This window comes from Alligator sinensis, unplaced genomic scaffold, assembly GCF_000455745.1.
Source record: "Alligator sinensis unplaced genomic scaffold, ASM45574v1 scaffold456_3, whole genome shotgun sequence".
NCBI lineage: Eukaryota > Metazoa > Chordata > Crocodylia > Alligatoridae > Alligator > Alligator sinensis.
In genome coordinates this window covers 165,113-181,495 of record NW_005842211.1, presented here as the reverse complement: position 1 = coordinate 181,495, position 16,383 = coordinate 165,113, and the positions used below count along the sequence as shown (strand labels likewise).

Here is a 16,383-nt window from a genome sequence, read left to right as displayed (position 1 = left end):
GAGTATCACCTCTCTGGAATGGCTTGAGATGTAACTTTGGATGCATGACAAGGTATGGCTGGCCTTGCTGGCTGCGGTCTGGCATTGGCGGCTCATGTTCATCTTGGACTCAATAATGACTCCAAGATCCCTTTCCGCCTCTGTGCTTTCAAGAGGGGAACTCCCCAGCCTGTATGTATGCTGTGGAGTCCTTCTCCCAAGGTGCAGCACCCTGTATTTGTCTATGTTGAACCCCATCCTATTCTCATCTGCCCACTTTTGTAGTCTGTCTAAATCTAGTTGCAGCCTCTCTCTCCCTTCAAGTGCATCCACCTTGCCCCACATCTTAGTGTCATCAGCAAACCTGGACAGCGTGCTTTCCACCCCCTTGTCCATGTCGCTGATGAAGATGTTAAACAGTGCGGGCCCGAGGATTATCACAGTGCCATTGATTTCTTTCAACAAAGTTTATGATTTTCTACATTAAAATCTTCCCATGTAAATAAGTTTAGGAAGTTGACATCAGAAGTTTCTCGTACCATTTTCTGCACATGCAGTTCTGCTTGGTTGCATTTAACAAACTTATTTAGACTATAAGGCAGTTTCCAGAGCTTCCTGTTTATTTAAAACAAATATATTTAACCCTATTTCATATGTATTTTCTCTAGAAAAAACCTAGAAAAGAAGCATGATTCTGTGGGATACTCCCTTATATAAAACAGCTATAAAGTGTTTTATATTTATTATAGATTTTATATTTACAAAAAGACATTTTATAAATGTTAAATGTGCATAAAAACATTAAAACAAGTTTTTAAAAACATTTATCAATGTCTTTTTTTTCTCAGGAATAAATCTCCTAACTAAAGCCCAGCTAACTCTGTGCCTTCAAAGACTTATATTTACAAACAGTATTCAAATAGTTCACAACTGAATTAAGCTCTCTGATTACACTACCCCAATTTTTTTATTGGCTGTCCCCTGGTATGAGGATGATGTCTGCCAGGTGAGTTTTAAGGTGAGTTTTAAGGTGACTGAGGAGTCCAATCCATACTCTGCAAGTTTTTCCAAAGATATGACAAGTGGTGCCTTGGGGGGGAAGGGGTGGGGGCACAGCTGTTGGCCAGGATGTTGTGCACTGTCCTTCCTCCTCTGCTGTTTCTTGGCTTCCTGAGAAAGACGGTTCTCTTTGAAGTGAGCTGTAGCTTGATTTATGGTGCAGCACCATTGAGACCTGTTACCAGCCAGCACTTCCCAATTTGTAGAGTTGATGTCTTATTTAAGAATAAGGTATGCTTTCAGGCTGTTTTTGTAGTGCTTCCTCTGTCCTCCGCAGGTTCTCTTACCATGACTAAGTTAAGAGAAGAAGACGTGCTTCGGGAGATGGGTGTCAGCCATCTGCACACAGTGGCCAGCCCAGTGGAGTTGATGTTTCATGATCTTTGCCTCAATGCTGGTTATGTTAACTGCCAAGAGGATGCTGGCATTGGTACAGTGGTCTTCCCATCTAATGAGGCAACGCTGATGGAACTATTCCAGGTGCTTAAGATGGCTTTGAAATGTCACCCGTGTCTCGCATCTGTAGAGAAACGTAGGGATAACCACTGCATTGGAGACCAGGATCTTAGTTTCCATCTGTAGATCTCGGTCAGCAAATACCTGGTGAAGCAGCTTTCCAAAGGATATACTTTGGAAAGCAAATCCTATGTTTGATTTCTACATCAAGACTGACTGACTGGGAGAGGTGACTGCCAAGAGGTGTCCCCAATTATACCCAACAAGATCCCATATAAAACTGGACAAAGCTGTTCTCTGTTCTCCTGGCCCAAAAGTGATGACCCTGCTATGGTAGGCTCCATCTAGATCAGGGACGGGCAATTATTTTGGGCAGAGGGCTGCTTACTGAGTTTTGGCAAGCCATCAAGGGCCACATGACATGCAGCCAGTGGCAGATAAATGTTTTCTAATTTTTTTAGGGGCCCCACAGGCCAGATAGAATGGGCTGGCGGGGCGCATCTGGCCTGCAGGCCGCATTTTGCTCACCCCTGATCTAGATAGACCCCCACAAATAATTAAGTAGCTGGCAAAAAGAATAGTTCAAACCTTGCCTTGTTCCATGTAGCCCATTGAAACAACAGGTCCATGTGATACCCCCTAACCTGTACTGCAATGACCCTCTGTATGGTAAAATTTACCTCTGTGCAGAAATGAAAAATCTGTGCATGATTCCAATTCTCATCTCCATAGAAGTGGATTTAAAATGTAAGTTAGCATATTGTGGCAGGGTCGTGACAAGTTTGAGTATATTATTTTGAGTCATTGGCAATACAAATGATTTGCTGTGACATGAGAGATCTAAATCTACTGTCCATCATAATCAGGGCACACTCGCATTTTTATTCCTAGGAATGCTACTACCAGAGTAGATTATAAAGTATGTTAACTCCATAAATGGTTATCCATTTGGTTTCATGAGCATTAACCAAATGAAAACAACCCGACAGCCCTTTAAAACTTTAGGTGATAAGATCTACTAACTGGGAAAAACACTGACATAGAAATCTCATCAGACATCTAATAAAGCTTGTGCATCTGGGTGTAAGCAATTGATCTCCCTCAGGACATTCTTTCTATTGTGGTCTTTGGCATTGTGCCCCTAACTGTGACTTAAAAGTTGTGAAATACCATGTTATGTAGATACCAGAAGACGGCATACAAAAACAGATGGGATCTCCTCTGCAGAGAGGGGATGTCTGCCCAAGACCAAGCAGACATATTTTTCATACAAAAATGTACATTTTTCCATAGTATCTATGTGAAATATTAGTCCAGGTGGAAAATACAGAAAAATCCACCAGTAGCTTGGGCTGTGTGACATACCTGTACAAGTAGTGTAGGGAGGAGTGTGGATATTCACTAGTCTTCTATATTTATGGTTCATAAACTCCTTGTGCTTCCACCCCCGGCTTTTTCCAAAGATAATTTATACTGAAAAGACTGTATGAACATTAAGCTTTAATGTATAATTATTAGGTACAGAATAAAAGTTTAAATCCTTAAAAGCACAGTGTCATGAAAATGACCGTGTACTTCTACATATTACCTATAAATTTACTTGCACTTTAGCTTGGTGAGCTCTCCACAAAATCAGGACAATTAGTTACCATCCCAATCAAGAAATTCCAGCTATAAACAATCCTGAAACTGCCTCCCAAAACTTGCTTTTAAATTACCTAGGAGCTTCGTGACAATGCAGATGTCAAAAGGACTATGTGAAAGCTAACAGTAGAGAGAGATAATCCTATAACCTCCCTTACTGCCCAACTGACATTAGGCTGATGTAAGAAAATATTAGGAGGGAAAACAAACAATATAGGAGAAAAAATCTAACAGGCTCTGCCCACATGTCCATTCATCTCCCAAAAAGGTTTCACAATTTATTTATTAGTTTATTCTAATAAATGTCTATTGTATGTGTATCTAAGTGCCTCTCAGTTTTAACATATTTATTTTTATAACAGCTCTGAGAATCAGGGAAGTACTGTTATGCCCATTTTACAGATGGGAAATGGAAAGCTAGATCTTACAAAAGTGCATGAAGCAGAATTTAGGTGTTTAAATTCCACCTATGTTCAAGGTTTTGATCCTGAAAATCCCACTGACATTAGGATGGTTAACAGTATCAGTAAGGAAAAGAAACAATATATGAAATAGGAGAAAAAGAATCTAAGACATTCTGTTCCACAAACCCATTCAGTTCCCAAAGGTGCTGCCATCAAACCCTAGAGATGCCTACACTCACTAGGCACCTTATGGATGGCAAAATGCCTAGAGATTAGCCTTCCCAGATCTGCCCTAGTCTGTGCAGCTCAGTGCTTATCCTCCAGCTAATAAGTGATTGGATTCAGAAACCAGACATTCCTCCACCTAAATTTCCAATCTCAGACATTCTCTGAGCACATCTAAGCCTCACCAACAGGATCAGACTCCAGAGGCAGAGGTAGAGACTCACTGATGATCATGGTAAGTACTATGTACTTACCAAGGTGCTACAAAAGCTATCAGCACAAATATAATCTCTTTACCTCAGATTTTCTAACTAAATGGCAATAGTAACACTACCATTCTTTCCTGCCCTGCCTACTGCTTTACTTTACAGGGCCATTACTGGGTATTAATTCAAGTTTACAAAATGCTTTGTGAAGGTATTACAAGTGCAAAATCATATTATTGAAAGTAAATCAGCTGCTTAAGGCCCTGATGTGGCTGGCACTGAAACACAATCCCAAATGCTATAATGAATATTCTTATATTAAAATATCTCAGCACTTACATGGCTGTCATTACTGTGGCATGTAAATGAATAACCATTAATGATTTTATCACTAAGTGACCATTATCAGATAGGGAAACATTAAACTTATTTTACAAGTGGGAAATTGAGACACAAGGAAGACCAAAATCTCTCTTTGATTTCAATCAGAGGTAGGCACCTAAATACCTTTCAGGTTCTGTACTTGAAAATTATATCCACAAAGGGCCTCAAGCAGGGTAATGTTTAGAAGTGGAGTGCCTAACCCTAAGGGGCTTCTTGCTCAGTGGATTTTGCAATCCCATATTAGGCTCCCAGATTTGTATATAATGCATCCCCATGCCTAAACTCACCAGGCACCTGATGGACTGTAAATGGGCACCTACAAATGGGTTCCTAAAAAGCCAATGTGATCAACAGGAAGCTAGCTGAATTAGCCAGGACAAAATGTCTCAAAAGGAGTTAGGCACTTCAATTTAAGGTGGAGGTAGGTGCTTATCTCTTTTCATGAATCCTTTCCTGGAACTTGATGAGTAAACTAAGACAGCCCTTTCTCACAAAGAGAGCAGCAGAGAGCCCGCTCCATTACACCTATGTTCCTACCATTATACCTGGCATGGATCAAGGACTTGAAACTAGGTCTTTTTCCTGTCACAAGATTGCCCTGATCCTAGAAGGTTCAATCTTCCCTGTTGAAGGTGTTTCACCTTATAAATCTTATAAATAAGGACATATAGCCGTATCCCTCCCACACACAGAATCAGAAAACGTTGACATTTATTGCCTTTTCTGTCTGCTTAGCAAGGATGCCATTTGTTTTCTGCTGTTAATAGTGCTTGCAAACATGTTTTCTCATTTTCATCTCAGCATGTTGCCCTTTATGACCACTGTGTTTCCTGGTGCAAACACTATTCCAATTCTAAGTGGGATTTTGGGACTGTTTTTCTTTGAGTTACTGCCTATTTTCCTCTGAGACTCTCTTGTAACATAAAATTAATTTGCAATTATAAAATGAACTACATTTTTAGGGCCAGACATGATTTTCTTGGCACAGGACCCAGGCTAGGGAGGGGAAAGGTGACTGAGCAGCCATGCATGCAACATAGCCACATTAGAGTAGAGTAGCCCACATTTTCTCTTTTTCTCCAATGCAAATAACATCAAAAGATTTAGGATCTATTTCACTGGCTTCTCATTAATGCAATGGAGTTGTTAAAAACTGGTTACTGTGGTTTCTTTCTTCCCCAGAAGGGTTTCTGCAAACACTTAGCAGCTACAGTTTCAGCTGTACTAATTAGTGGTCTCTTTTTCCCATTTGCTTGTTTAAATTCTCTGCCTTAATACCTATGCATAGTCAACAAACAGATTAGGAAAGTCCTAATTTGATTAGAGGATTAATTTAACAGAATTTCACATCTAGGGAAAATTGAATATATTTGTGCCTGAAATTTGAAAAATAATATAAGGTGTGAAGAAAAAGCCCATTACATTTACATCCCTTCATCCTAATCACTTCCTTGCATTAGGATAACAACTCTATTGAATTTCAAGGTACAATCTAAAGTAACAAAGCTCTCCATGCAAGGCAGTGCTGTTGAAGGATACTCCACGTGAACTCTGCCAGTGCCAGCTCTAGAATAAGAAATTATGTGGCCACATTATGGTGGCACTGCAAGTGATCTGATAAACTTTGCTTCTCACTAGAACTGATTAGTTTTACATGCCCAAAGTGACTTAGGCTATGGATAGGCATTCATTCTAGCACCACACATTTCTGGGAATTTTGCAGCGCTGGAAACCTTCACAAGAGGGAGCATACAGGTATTCCAGCCTAAAGCCACCCCCTCTCCTTGCAAACCATAACAGGGGGCAACTACTGCTCAAATCTTTACAGTCACCCCAATCTGGGGAAGATACAGGGAGCCTTTCCCTGCTGCTTGATTCCTTCCCATCACCAGGAACAGTTCAACAGCAAGAAAGCATGCAGGCATTTGTTCCTACATAAGACACTCTTTAACAGGCAAGATCGTTCTTGCTGAGGGAAATCTTTTCCCCATATCCAACATTTCCACTGCAGGAAAAACTGTATGAATATACGTATGCTCCCAGTTACTAGTGGAAGCATGGCATTTCCCTTGCTAGAAATGTAACCCCTGTCCATGCTTTCTGTTGCTTTTGAAAATGTTACCCCTAGTCTATGCGGAAGCATTAAACAAAACAAAGCAGTATTAAATTTGGCATCTAGTTCATTTTAATATATTTTTTGTTTTGAAAGCATAATAAGTATGCAAAAGGATGATGTCGTCAAAATGCAACATGAGAATTTCCCTTTAATTAGGTTCCAAAACTAGTTGATGTCATTCACCATGACTAGAGCTGGGAGATGAATAGTTCACCTTCAGATGAATAGTTTATTCAATGACAAATGTAATTCTGGTCAACCAAGATAAAAGAACCCATAACAAGTTCAGCAAATAAGCTTAGACCAAAAAAAAAAAAAGCATAAAACAAAATCTGAAAGGCAAATGTTTTATTTCATCTTTAAAAAAAACAAAGCAATTTAAGTATTCCAATTTAAAATGTTTTGAAATTTGGCAAGGCTTAATTTTAAAAGAAAATTAAAACCCCAAAGAAAAAATTCATTTTGGGTCAAGGTAAGGATTTCAATCTTCTATAATGGTTTTTTTTTTGGTCCTTCATTTTGCCAAAGATATAAAAATGTTTCATTTTGGGCCAACCTGAAACATTTTTACATGGTTTTTGTGAAGCCAGTAAACCAAAAAACATCCATTATTCTCACAGCTCTAAACATGATGCTGGAACACAGGGCTTTTAATATCTATTAAATATAACATCAATAAAAATATTTTGCACATATATCTTTATCTTGACAGATTTTACAAATATAAACTGACAATTAGCATGAAGAAGGAAAATGAGTCACTATTTACTGAAATGCACATGGGAAGTATCTTACAAAACCTGTAATTCCTAAAAATATAGCATTAATTATATTAAAGGGACCAGAACCCACATGCATATATATATATATGTATATATATTATATCTGCTTTTTGGGGGAAGATGCATACACAGTAGTTAGCTACAAGTACAGTTTATCTTTCTATATGTATTCTTTTTAAACTTGGGGAGAATTTGTATGTTAATTTAGAAGCATATTTCTCATATGTCCCATATATAAGAAGTATCCCAAATACCAGGTTAAAAATATAAAGAAGGAAATCGATCTAGTGCATATAGAAGACATAGTTGTTTAGCAATTCTAGCTGTATTTTATTTTAGTGTCCAAGGTATAGAAATAAGTATTTATGCATGAAAAGTCTTGAGTATTCAGAATAATGGAATATTTGGTTTAAAAGACATTTAGTATATAACAAAGAAAAAATGTTACAATAGGAACATAAAAAGAAAATATATTTGGGACATTCTGTGTTTATTTATATCATTATATAGGAGTGTGTTGTCTTTTAATAAGACCTATTGCATTGAATTTGTTTCTTTCCATTCCTCCACGCTCTGTTAATTCCAAGCATTGTTCTCACCTCTTTTCTTTTCACATCTTTCACATCTTCTGTACTTTTTAAGAGATGAAAAATGACTTCTGTTCAAAATTAAACTCTGAAAAGCACCTCAATTAATATAACACTTTTTATTATTGTTGCTTAGAGGACATCGCTTGAACAAAAAAGATTCTTTGTGAAGTGAAAATAGGGGCACACAGTGAACACAGTCATCAATATAATAAGAATAATAATTAAAACAAAGAAAAAAGGGATATGGCGTATGACAGTTCCTTTACCATTCCTTGGTAAATTCATAATCATTCCACTTCCCTTCATATTTTCCAGCTCTGGGAAAAGATCTTCATCCTTCCTGAAGTCCCTTCTTAGATGAGCCAATTCTAAATACACCAAAGGATGTTTTAAAAACGCAATGTTTTCTCTGTATTAATAGTCACTGGCCGTATGAATTGTTCCTTCCCCCAAGACAACAGTTGCAATCTTTAATTCAATATGTTTTTATTAACCTCCGAGAAAAGCTGCCTCGTGGTAATCTCCTTGTTAAATTGCTTTAGTAGGGCTCTTCCACTGAAGTAACAAAGTTAACAAAGGAAAACTCAAAGGTCCAGCATAACACCATTGTAACTAAGGCAAATTAATCACTAATTGTGCATTCAGATACATATACATATCATTTTAGAAAATTTAAGCTCGCTCAACCAAACTCTCCTGTGGCTAGCAAGTCCATTCCCTCATTATCCAAACCTGAATGGGATTTCCATGACCTGTTAACCACAGTTATTGGTTTTGATGAAAACACGGTTTCTTTGTATGAGCAATGCTGAAAACCTTCAGTTTAGAAGCTCTGTCTTTAGGTCCAAGCAGAACACTTGTTCGACCATAGGAAAGTTTTCTCCCTTAGTACCTAACAGGTTAAAGCTCTTCGGATCTGAAACGTGAAACGGAATCAACTTTTCTTCTTCTATTTTAAAAGACAGAAAATGGGGAAAAAACAAAGAGTGGTTCATACTAAAATATCACTTCTCTTACTGCACCACACCACCAGCGTTATCATGGCACCTGTCAGCAAGACAGGAATTAAGATCAGAGGTATGAGAATTTCATCTGGAGGATCTTCCCAATGGACCTCTTCTGATGTACAATTTGAAAAGAATTGTTTATGGATTCCAGTGATGAAGTGCTCTGCAAGGGGGTTTGGCCAGAAGCAGCTTGCATTGTTGGCTTCATGCTCTGTGCACTGTGTAAAATTATCATAATACCTGGGGAGAAAAGGTAAGAAAAATGAGTCTAAAGAAAAAAAAATCTTTAAGAAAAAACAGTTTGTTACCACTTTGTGTTTTAATGACTTTCGATGGGATATAAAACCTGTTCCCTCCCCCTGCATCTGCTCACCAGACAAAATCCTTGGAAACTGAGCAAGTTTTTAAAATTATTTTAAGAAACAGTCTCCCATATTTTACTTCAGTACCTACTAATAATACTTGCCTTTTATATAGGACCCTTTATTGGAAAGATCTCAAAGCACACTACTACAAATGCCGATTAGTTCAGTTTTATTATTATCTTTGTATCATTTGTAATATCTGTATATGGATTTAATGCAACCTTGATTTGTTATCATCTCTAGAATCTATGCAGGGGTATCTATGCTATGGATACTTCTACTGAAAGAAAGTAAATGGAGGCTGTGGGTACCAGAGATGTTATAATGAGTGAGAGGCAGAACTGAGAACTCCTATTCCCATGATTAGGCTACCAGGTACTGTGGGTAAAATCTTAGACCATGTGGCTGGTACTTCACTCTTTCATTTTTGCTGTGCAGAATTAGAATGAAATTCCCTTGGCTTGAAGTAGTTATATTACCCATAAAAAAATAAATGTAGAAAAAACAAGAACTTTTGAGCTAGTACTCAGGACTAATTTGTACCTAGTCCATAGGTGGACACAAGACTGAGATCAAGTGCAGTTACAGCATAATTTCATGAAGTGTTGAATAATAATTGCAGCCCTATGTTTTTAGTGCAATGTAATGACATAAAAGCAAAGAAAATGTTAATTTTTGAACTCTTAACCTTTCCAGAAGCACTTAGTTCATGTCAGAAAACTGTAATTCCTCTAGCTGCCACCTTGCAGAGAACTGTTCTCCACTGTGTAACATGTAGCATTCCATTTCAGCATAGTAACAGATGTACCAAAATATACACATAATGTGCAAATGTAACCAAGATTTATATTTATGAGTACAGAGTATTCTAAGCAAAAGGAAACAAAAAGCCTAAATGAATAATTTGATGGATTGCTGTGATAGTGTCATGAGCAAAGGAGATTCGGGAAAAGGTGGAGTAGTGGGAGGAGACAGGAAATTAAGAAGTTGAATTGTCTGGACAGTCTATAGAGAGGGAAATAAATAAGGAAGCTGAATAATTGTCTGTTGTATTTGTCAATGTTCTTTTCAACGGTGTATGACTTAAACTTATTTCAAAGGGCTGGGAAAGAGAGAGAGAGAGAGGAAGGGAGAGAGACAAGAGAAACCATTTGATGAGTTAAGGGACAGCATTACACTCTGTGGATCCTTCCCTCCCCACTACAGTAGGCAAATTCAGTAACTCCTCCCTGATGGCTTATTCTTACAGAAGAAGAAGAATACTCCAGTGGATCAGCAGCAACTCAGTCTCGGCTTGCGTAGTAGTGGAAGTGAGACCATGTCAGGGTCTATTTTATAGCAATTGCCACTGAGAATATAGGTTGGCTGCCTTGCAACTGCCACATAGATGCAGAATACCACATGCCGCCTGGATGGCTGCTTTCTACAAGCTGTGTGCATAAGGGAAAAGAATAGATTCATAAACACAGCCTAAGAAAAAGCCCCTATGTTCTCCCATTTCTCTTTGAACTGGTTTGGTTTCTGAGTCAATTCCGTATCTTCCTCTTTGCCTCAAATGACTTGAGACATCCACACCCAGAGGCTCTGAAACATAGCGCCTAGCATGAGAAAAAACAGTACATGTATATTTTAAGGAAAAGAAGTAGAAAGGAAGCTTCTGTGACAAGGCCAGCAAAAACAGGAAATAAGTTAAAAATAAAATACCAATATTATCCTTTCATAATTTTAATAATGACATCCTTCATCTGTTCTAGCAGTATGCATCTTTTATGTCCTAGGCTGACTTAGATTCTAAATATACCCTACTGTATGCGGATGAGACAGTGATGTGAAGAATAATATTTCATCTTGGTTATCTTTCATCTGATTATACTTCAATGCCCCTACCAAAAAACAGTACCCTTATTGGAAAATATTACTGAATTCAATAGGGATGAAACCAAACAAAATTCTACACAAATTAAGTAGTGGTTTACAGTCTTGAAACACATGTCCATGGAAATAAAAGTAGTCTCTAGAAAAAATATTCCAAAACCTTGGAGACTAGAATAATACTGTGTTATGCTGCTTAGATCACAGCACTTAGGAGGCCAGTATCCTTATCCCCATTTTAGTGAAAGACAGGCACGGGGAGGTAAAATGACATGCCCAGTGTCATTGAATAGATCAGTGGCAGAGCAAGAAATGGAGCCCCTGAGCCCTATCCATTTGCCTGCACAGCACAAAGGAAAATAACAAAGAATAGAGATTTTTATCCATTTAATAGAACTTACTGAAGAATATTACTGTCCAGGTTGTCTTAAAGTCTACAGAAAATTACCAGTCCTTGCTAAATTCTGTTAATTTTTCCAAGCCTGTTGGCTTATTTCAACTGAATGTTATTTTACTGCTTTTACATTTAAAGTCAAATACACTCCAAAGAATCATAACGAGGCAACCATTGAGGAGCAAGATAAAAAATAATTAGGTTTGGCATATTATATACGAAAGACTGAATCCTAAATATCAATATATAATTTTGCTGCCTTAATAGTTGAAATTCTGAAGAACACTCATTTAAACACCTAAGCCTTCAAAAGAATTTGCATCACAAATTATAACTGCATTTGGAGACAGTTGCGAGAATAAAGATTAGGAAAAATCTGAACCGTTTGAGAATGATGTGCCTGTGAGTAATACTCCATTAGCTTAGATATTCAGGTGATGATAATGTAATAGTGTTCACATTTTTATGCACACCAATAATCTCTGTTAAAGTGTACTGTATGTCATCCAGTTTGGAAGGTTTCAAGTTAATTTTGGGTACTACAAAACATGATTTCTGACCAACTGGTGCATAAGGGTTTTTTTCTTTTGAGGTGGAGGTAGGTATGAATAGTTATTAAAAGTTTAATTACATAGATGTCTTTTTGCTCTGTTTCTATATGGCACCTATCGTAATTGAGTCCTGGTCTGTGACAGAGGCTCTTGGCTGTTATCCTAAGTCAAATGAAAAAAAATAATCATTTTACATTTTTTCCCATGTGTCTCACCAGTATTCCTGAACTTTAGCTTCAGGAACCATCTGTAGATGTAGGCAACTAATCAGTCTCTAAGCTGTTTCAGATATTGGTCTCCCTCCTAATATGTTCAACAAGGGTGTAAATTAATACCAGCAATGAGGGTGGTTTCTAAAATGAAGACTGGATATATTAACTACTGGTATGATCCTATAACTCTGACTCAAGTTGCCTTATGATGTAATCAAAGTGTTCAAAACATGGTTTCAGTGTTAACTTCATTTAATTTCACACATTCTACATATTCATTGTAACACAGAAATTGACAAATCTTGAGGGATTTATTGTCTACCAATTTCCATGTTTATGAGCATTTCTTAATTTTTTTTATGAGAAACCATCTAACTAGTCATATTTACCAATTGTTGCCAAATCTGGTGTAAAAAAACAGCAACAAAAATGACCAATTTTCTTTTTAAAACAAATCACAAGTTTTCACACATTTTCTCAAATGAACATTTGCTATTTTCAAATCTGTATAGTTATTTTCAGTGAACAAATATGTTTTCTCTGCTACTTCAGATTTACTGAGAAGCAATGAATAATTTATAGTGCAAGTTGCAATATGTTGGGCTTGTTGTGGACTTTGTTTCTTATGTAAAATTTGTGGAAAAATATTTTTCAGGGATTTTGACTGTAAGGAAATAATTTTAATATATATTTACATTATTTTTTTTAATCTAGAATTGCAGGTAATCAAATTCACCACTTTGATTACCTTCTGATATAAGCACATGTCCCAATAGCACGGGGTCTCTGGAATGTTCATCAAAATTAATGGATGTTCAAAATGTGGCATGCATAGGACTGGCCAGAAAACAAGGATTCAAGATATACTCACACACCCAAAGCTGAGTACCCAGTAGCCCAATGGCTTGGGAACCAATTGGGAACAGGCACTTGAACTTGGGTTCTCCAACTTCCAAATGAATGCCTTAACCATTGGGCCCTTGACACTAAGTTGTTCTTTGCCTCTCCCCTTCTCTCTTCTTGTGATCACAAACTCCATCCTAAAAAATCTTCACAGTGATTTTTTTTTGTCAAAAGCATGCATTTCCTTGAAAAGTTTCAGTTCATTGAATCAGCATTTCCCAATGTAAAACTGTTTTGTGGAAAAAATCCCAACTAGTTCTAATTGTGCAGATCAGGGTTGTTCAACCTTCAGTGGCCAGGAACCTCATGTCCCATGGGTCATACAAGCAAGAGCTGCATGCCCTGCAGGCCACATCAGGGAAGCTACAGGCCCCCAGGACCCACACAGGTATCCCCAACTCCCCACTGCTGCACCACATCGCCCTGGACTCACCCTCACCTCCCACAATGCATACTGCACTGTTCCGCTCCCTGGGATAGAGGCAAGAGGAGGCAGCCAGAGGAGGGAGGGGGAGTCCAAAGCCCCCAGCTGTTGATGCAGATGAAGCAATAGTGGGACCTACAGCTGAGCAAGAGCCTGGGGGCTGTAACTTAACCCCTTGTGGGCCACATGAAGCCTGCAGACCAGCAGTTGGACAGCCCCAACGCAGATCATACATCTGTCCTACTAATAAAATTCCATCACATACATTACATGCATACAATCATGCATAAATCCAGTCCAGTGCACACTGAGCCACAGCAATATTGGACTGTAAGTCATGTTTCCCCTCCACTTTTATACCAATATAAAGATAGATATCTGGGTATACTTGTGTGTTTGTATCCACAGATCTAATCAAAAACTTGCAGTCTACATATATTAAAAGTGGATTTTAAATCAGGTGACATAAAGAGTGGACCAAATTCATCATGGCTATGTACAGACAGTCAAAAAGCCCAAGGCTGAATCAATTCAGTCTTTGCAGGTTAGTCTAAACTGCAGAGAGTAAACTGAGAAACAAGTGAACTCACATTCACTTTGGATTCAGGTAATGCAGCCACAAGCTGTCAGTGACTCAGGCCAGAAGCCAGGGGGCACTAGAGCACACCTCCCAGCCTTCTGGGCACTGCCAAAGGGCAGAAGGGGCAAGGCCAGGCCCCAGCCCAGGGCTAGCATACTGGAGGGTGGGGACCCCATCCCCGGTCTGCCTGGGCAAGGGGCAGCAGTGCCTGCCAAGCTTCTCCTTCTCCACCCTGCTCAATGGCGGGGAGGGCAGCTGCAGCCAGATTGAGGAGGGGGTGGGGAAAAAGACAGTAACACTGAATTCATAAAAGCTTGAACAGAAATAGTCCTTTCTCTGAAGCGAGTATGTACTGAATACAGCAATTTGTGACCTCAAGCACACAACAAAGAACAACCAAAAAACATCACTAAAAATGGCAATTTTAGGCTAATCCTGCTTAAAAGAGCCACATGTAGACAAGCCCAGTGAGAGCACACATAACTTAGGCTAACTTAAAATGGAATGTAATAAACCTAATAACCCACCTAATAGCTGGGTATTCAGAAAGTCCTTCTTGGGGAATCAGCAGGTGGTCTTAGGTGCTGAAGTGGAGATCCCACAGGCCTCATCTCTACTTGGGGGTTTTCTAAGCTCACTTGCCCCCCTTTCTCCTTCTTGGGTGCCTTGACATTAGATGCTTGTCACCTTTAGCACCTTTGGTAGGACTCATGTATTCAATGTCTTTTCTCTCTGCTTAGGTATTCCAGTCTCCCACCTTTTACAGGTTTTGCTTTATCATGTAAATGTAGTTCTCTGCTTTCTTTGATCACAACCAGCCCAAGCAGTCTGGGGCCCTCTCCTGTTCCCTTAGCTCCATCTCCAGCACATACATGTAATGACTGTGCCAGGTGTTTGCCAACACCTTCTACCTCTTGGTCTGGTCTTGCAGGGCTTGGCCCTGTGTTCACAGGTGGCAGGGGATCAGTCCCTCCAGCCCCAGTTCCCCAGCCTCTTCCCACTCCTCCATGGCCTGGGGGAGCTAAGGGAAATTACACCCCCTCCCCTTATCAACTGTTTGCCTCAGTCTCTGCCAGAAGTGGGAGGGGGTGGAGTCTGCTGGTCTGCTGCTGGGCCCCTGCCTGCTAGCAGCCCCTCTCAGGCTGCTCCCCCCCTAACACCACCCCTTGCCCTGCCCCTCACTCACTGCCCCCCATGCTCCAGCAACAAACAGGGAATAGCCCGGCAAAAGCTGTACCCTGCCACCTCCCCCATCAGCAGAACCAGCTGTGGTCCCCAGCTAGGTTTCCCAAGCCACCCCTTTGTGAGCCAGCACCCACTGCTCCACCTAGGGAGCAGAGGGGTGGGGCCAACCCTGTTCTCTGGAGAAGACAGCACAGCCCAGCCCAGGGCTGAAAAGCATCCTGGGACGCTGGGAGGCTCTGATTTAATTTGAACCAAGAAGGAGTCTGGGACAGAAGTTCCATAAGCTGGTTTGACCTAAATCAGTTAAATCTGATACTACATTCAACCAGGTTTATCTTAAACCAGTTTCAGTCCTTTTGAAACTCGTTTATGTGCACTGAGCTTCTGCTCTGTTACAGGTTTAAACCAGTTTCTGATCACTTAAACCAGTTTATGTGTAACTTCTGTCCCTAGCCCAGGGTTTTTACTCCATTAGCTTCCTTCAAGTCATGGAGGAATTTGGCTAGTAATGTCATTCACTGAACATCATGGAGAAGTTAACTTAAGCTAGAAGCACAAATGTTCTAGTAATCAGTCTGCCTTTAAGAAGAAGTTTGAGGTTGTCAGAAAAAGAAAACTTATACATTGTAACCCTCGTACACACTCACAGGAATTGTAAAAGTAATTTGAAAAAAGTCAGTCTCACTAAAAACAAATTTTATTCTTTCATGTCCCTGCACTTTGAGTCACTGCCAGGACCAGAACTAGAAGTGCTGAAATAATAATAATTAAAAATATCATACCATGAGAAAGGCTTCTCTTATGGTCTTTCCAGCCAAAGTGGAAGCAGGAAGTACCAAAAAGTCTCACAAGAAAAATCTTCTTGTGTGATATCCAGCCAAATTTTCTAGAATTAAAGGGTGTGAATAGTTTGGATAAACTTCAAATAAGGAGTCAAACTTCTACATGATTATTTCTTGAAGTTTCAAAAGCATTAAGCAACTAAAGCTTAGTTATCTACAAGTTCACAGCCAAATGAAATGAAGCACATGCTGTAAAGGTGCTA

At 39.2% G+C, this 16,383-nt stretch overlaps 1 protein-coding gene and 1 long non-coding RNA gene across 3 annotated transcripts in view; one reads left to right on the top strand and one right to left on the bottom strand.

Moving 5' to 3' along the window:
* Positions 1-853, top strand: part of LOC112550804 — a 20,228-nt gene extending 19,375 nt beyond the window's left edge. Inside the window, exon 3 of the long non-coding RNA XR_003094813.1 lies at positions 828-853. This is a non-coding gene — a long non-coding RNA (uncharacterized LOC112550804). The remainder of the gene's footprint in view (positions 1-827) is intronic.
* Positions 854-7,946: 7,093 nt separating this feature from the next.
* The window catches only part of RAMP3 (receptor activity modifying protein 3), an 88,112-nt gene continuing 79,675 nt past the window's right edge, over positions 7,947-16,383 (bottom strand). For both annotated transcript variants that reach the window (XM_006026820.3, XM_025207827.1), the window contains one exon: positions 7,947-9,092. In XM_006026820.3, coding sequence (XP_006026882.1) covers positions 8,837-9,092 — 256 coding nt within the window. In that variant the 3' untranslated portion in view covers positions 7,947-8,836. The remainder of the gene's footprint in view (positions 9,093-16,383) is intronic.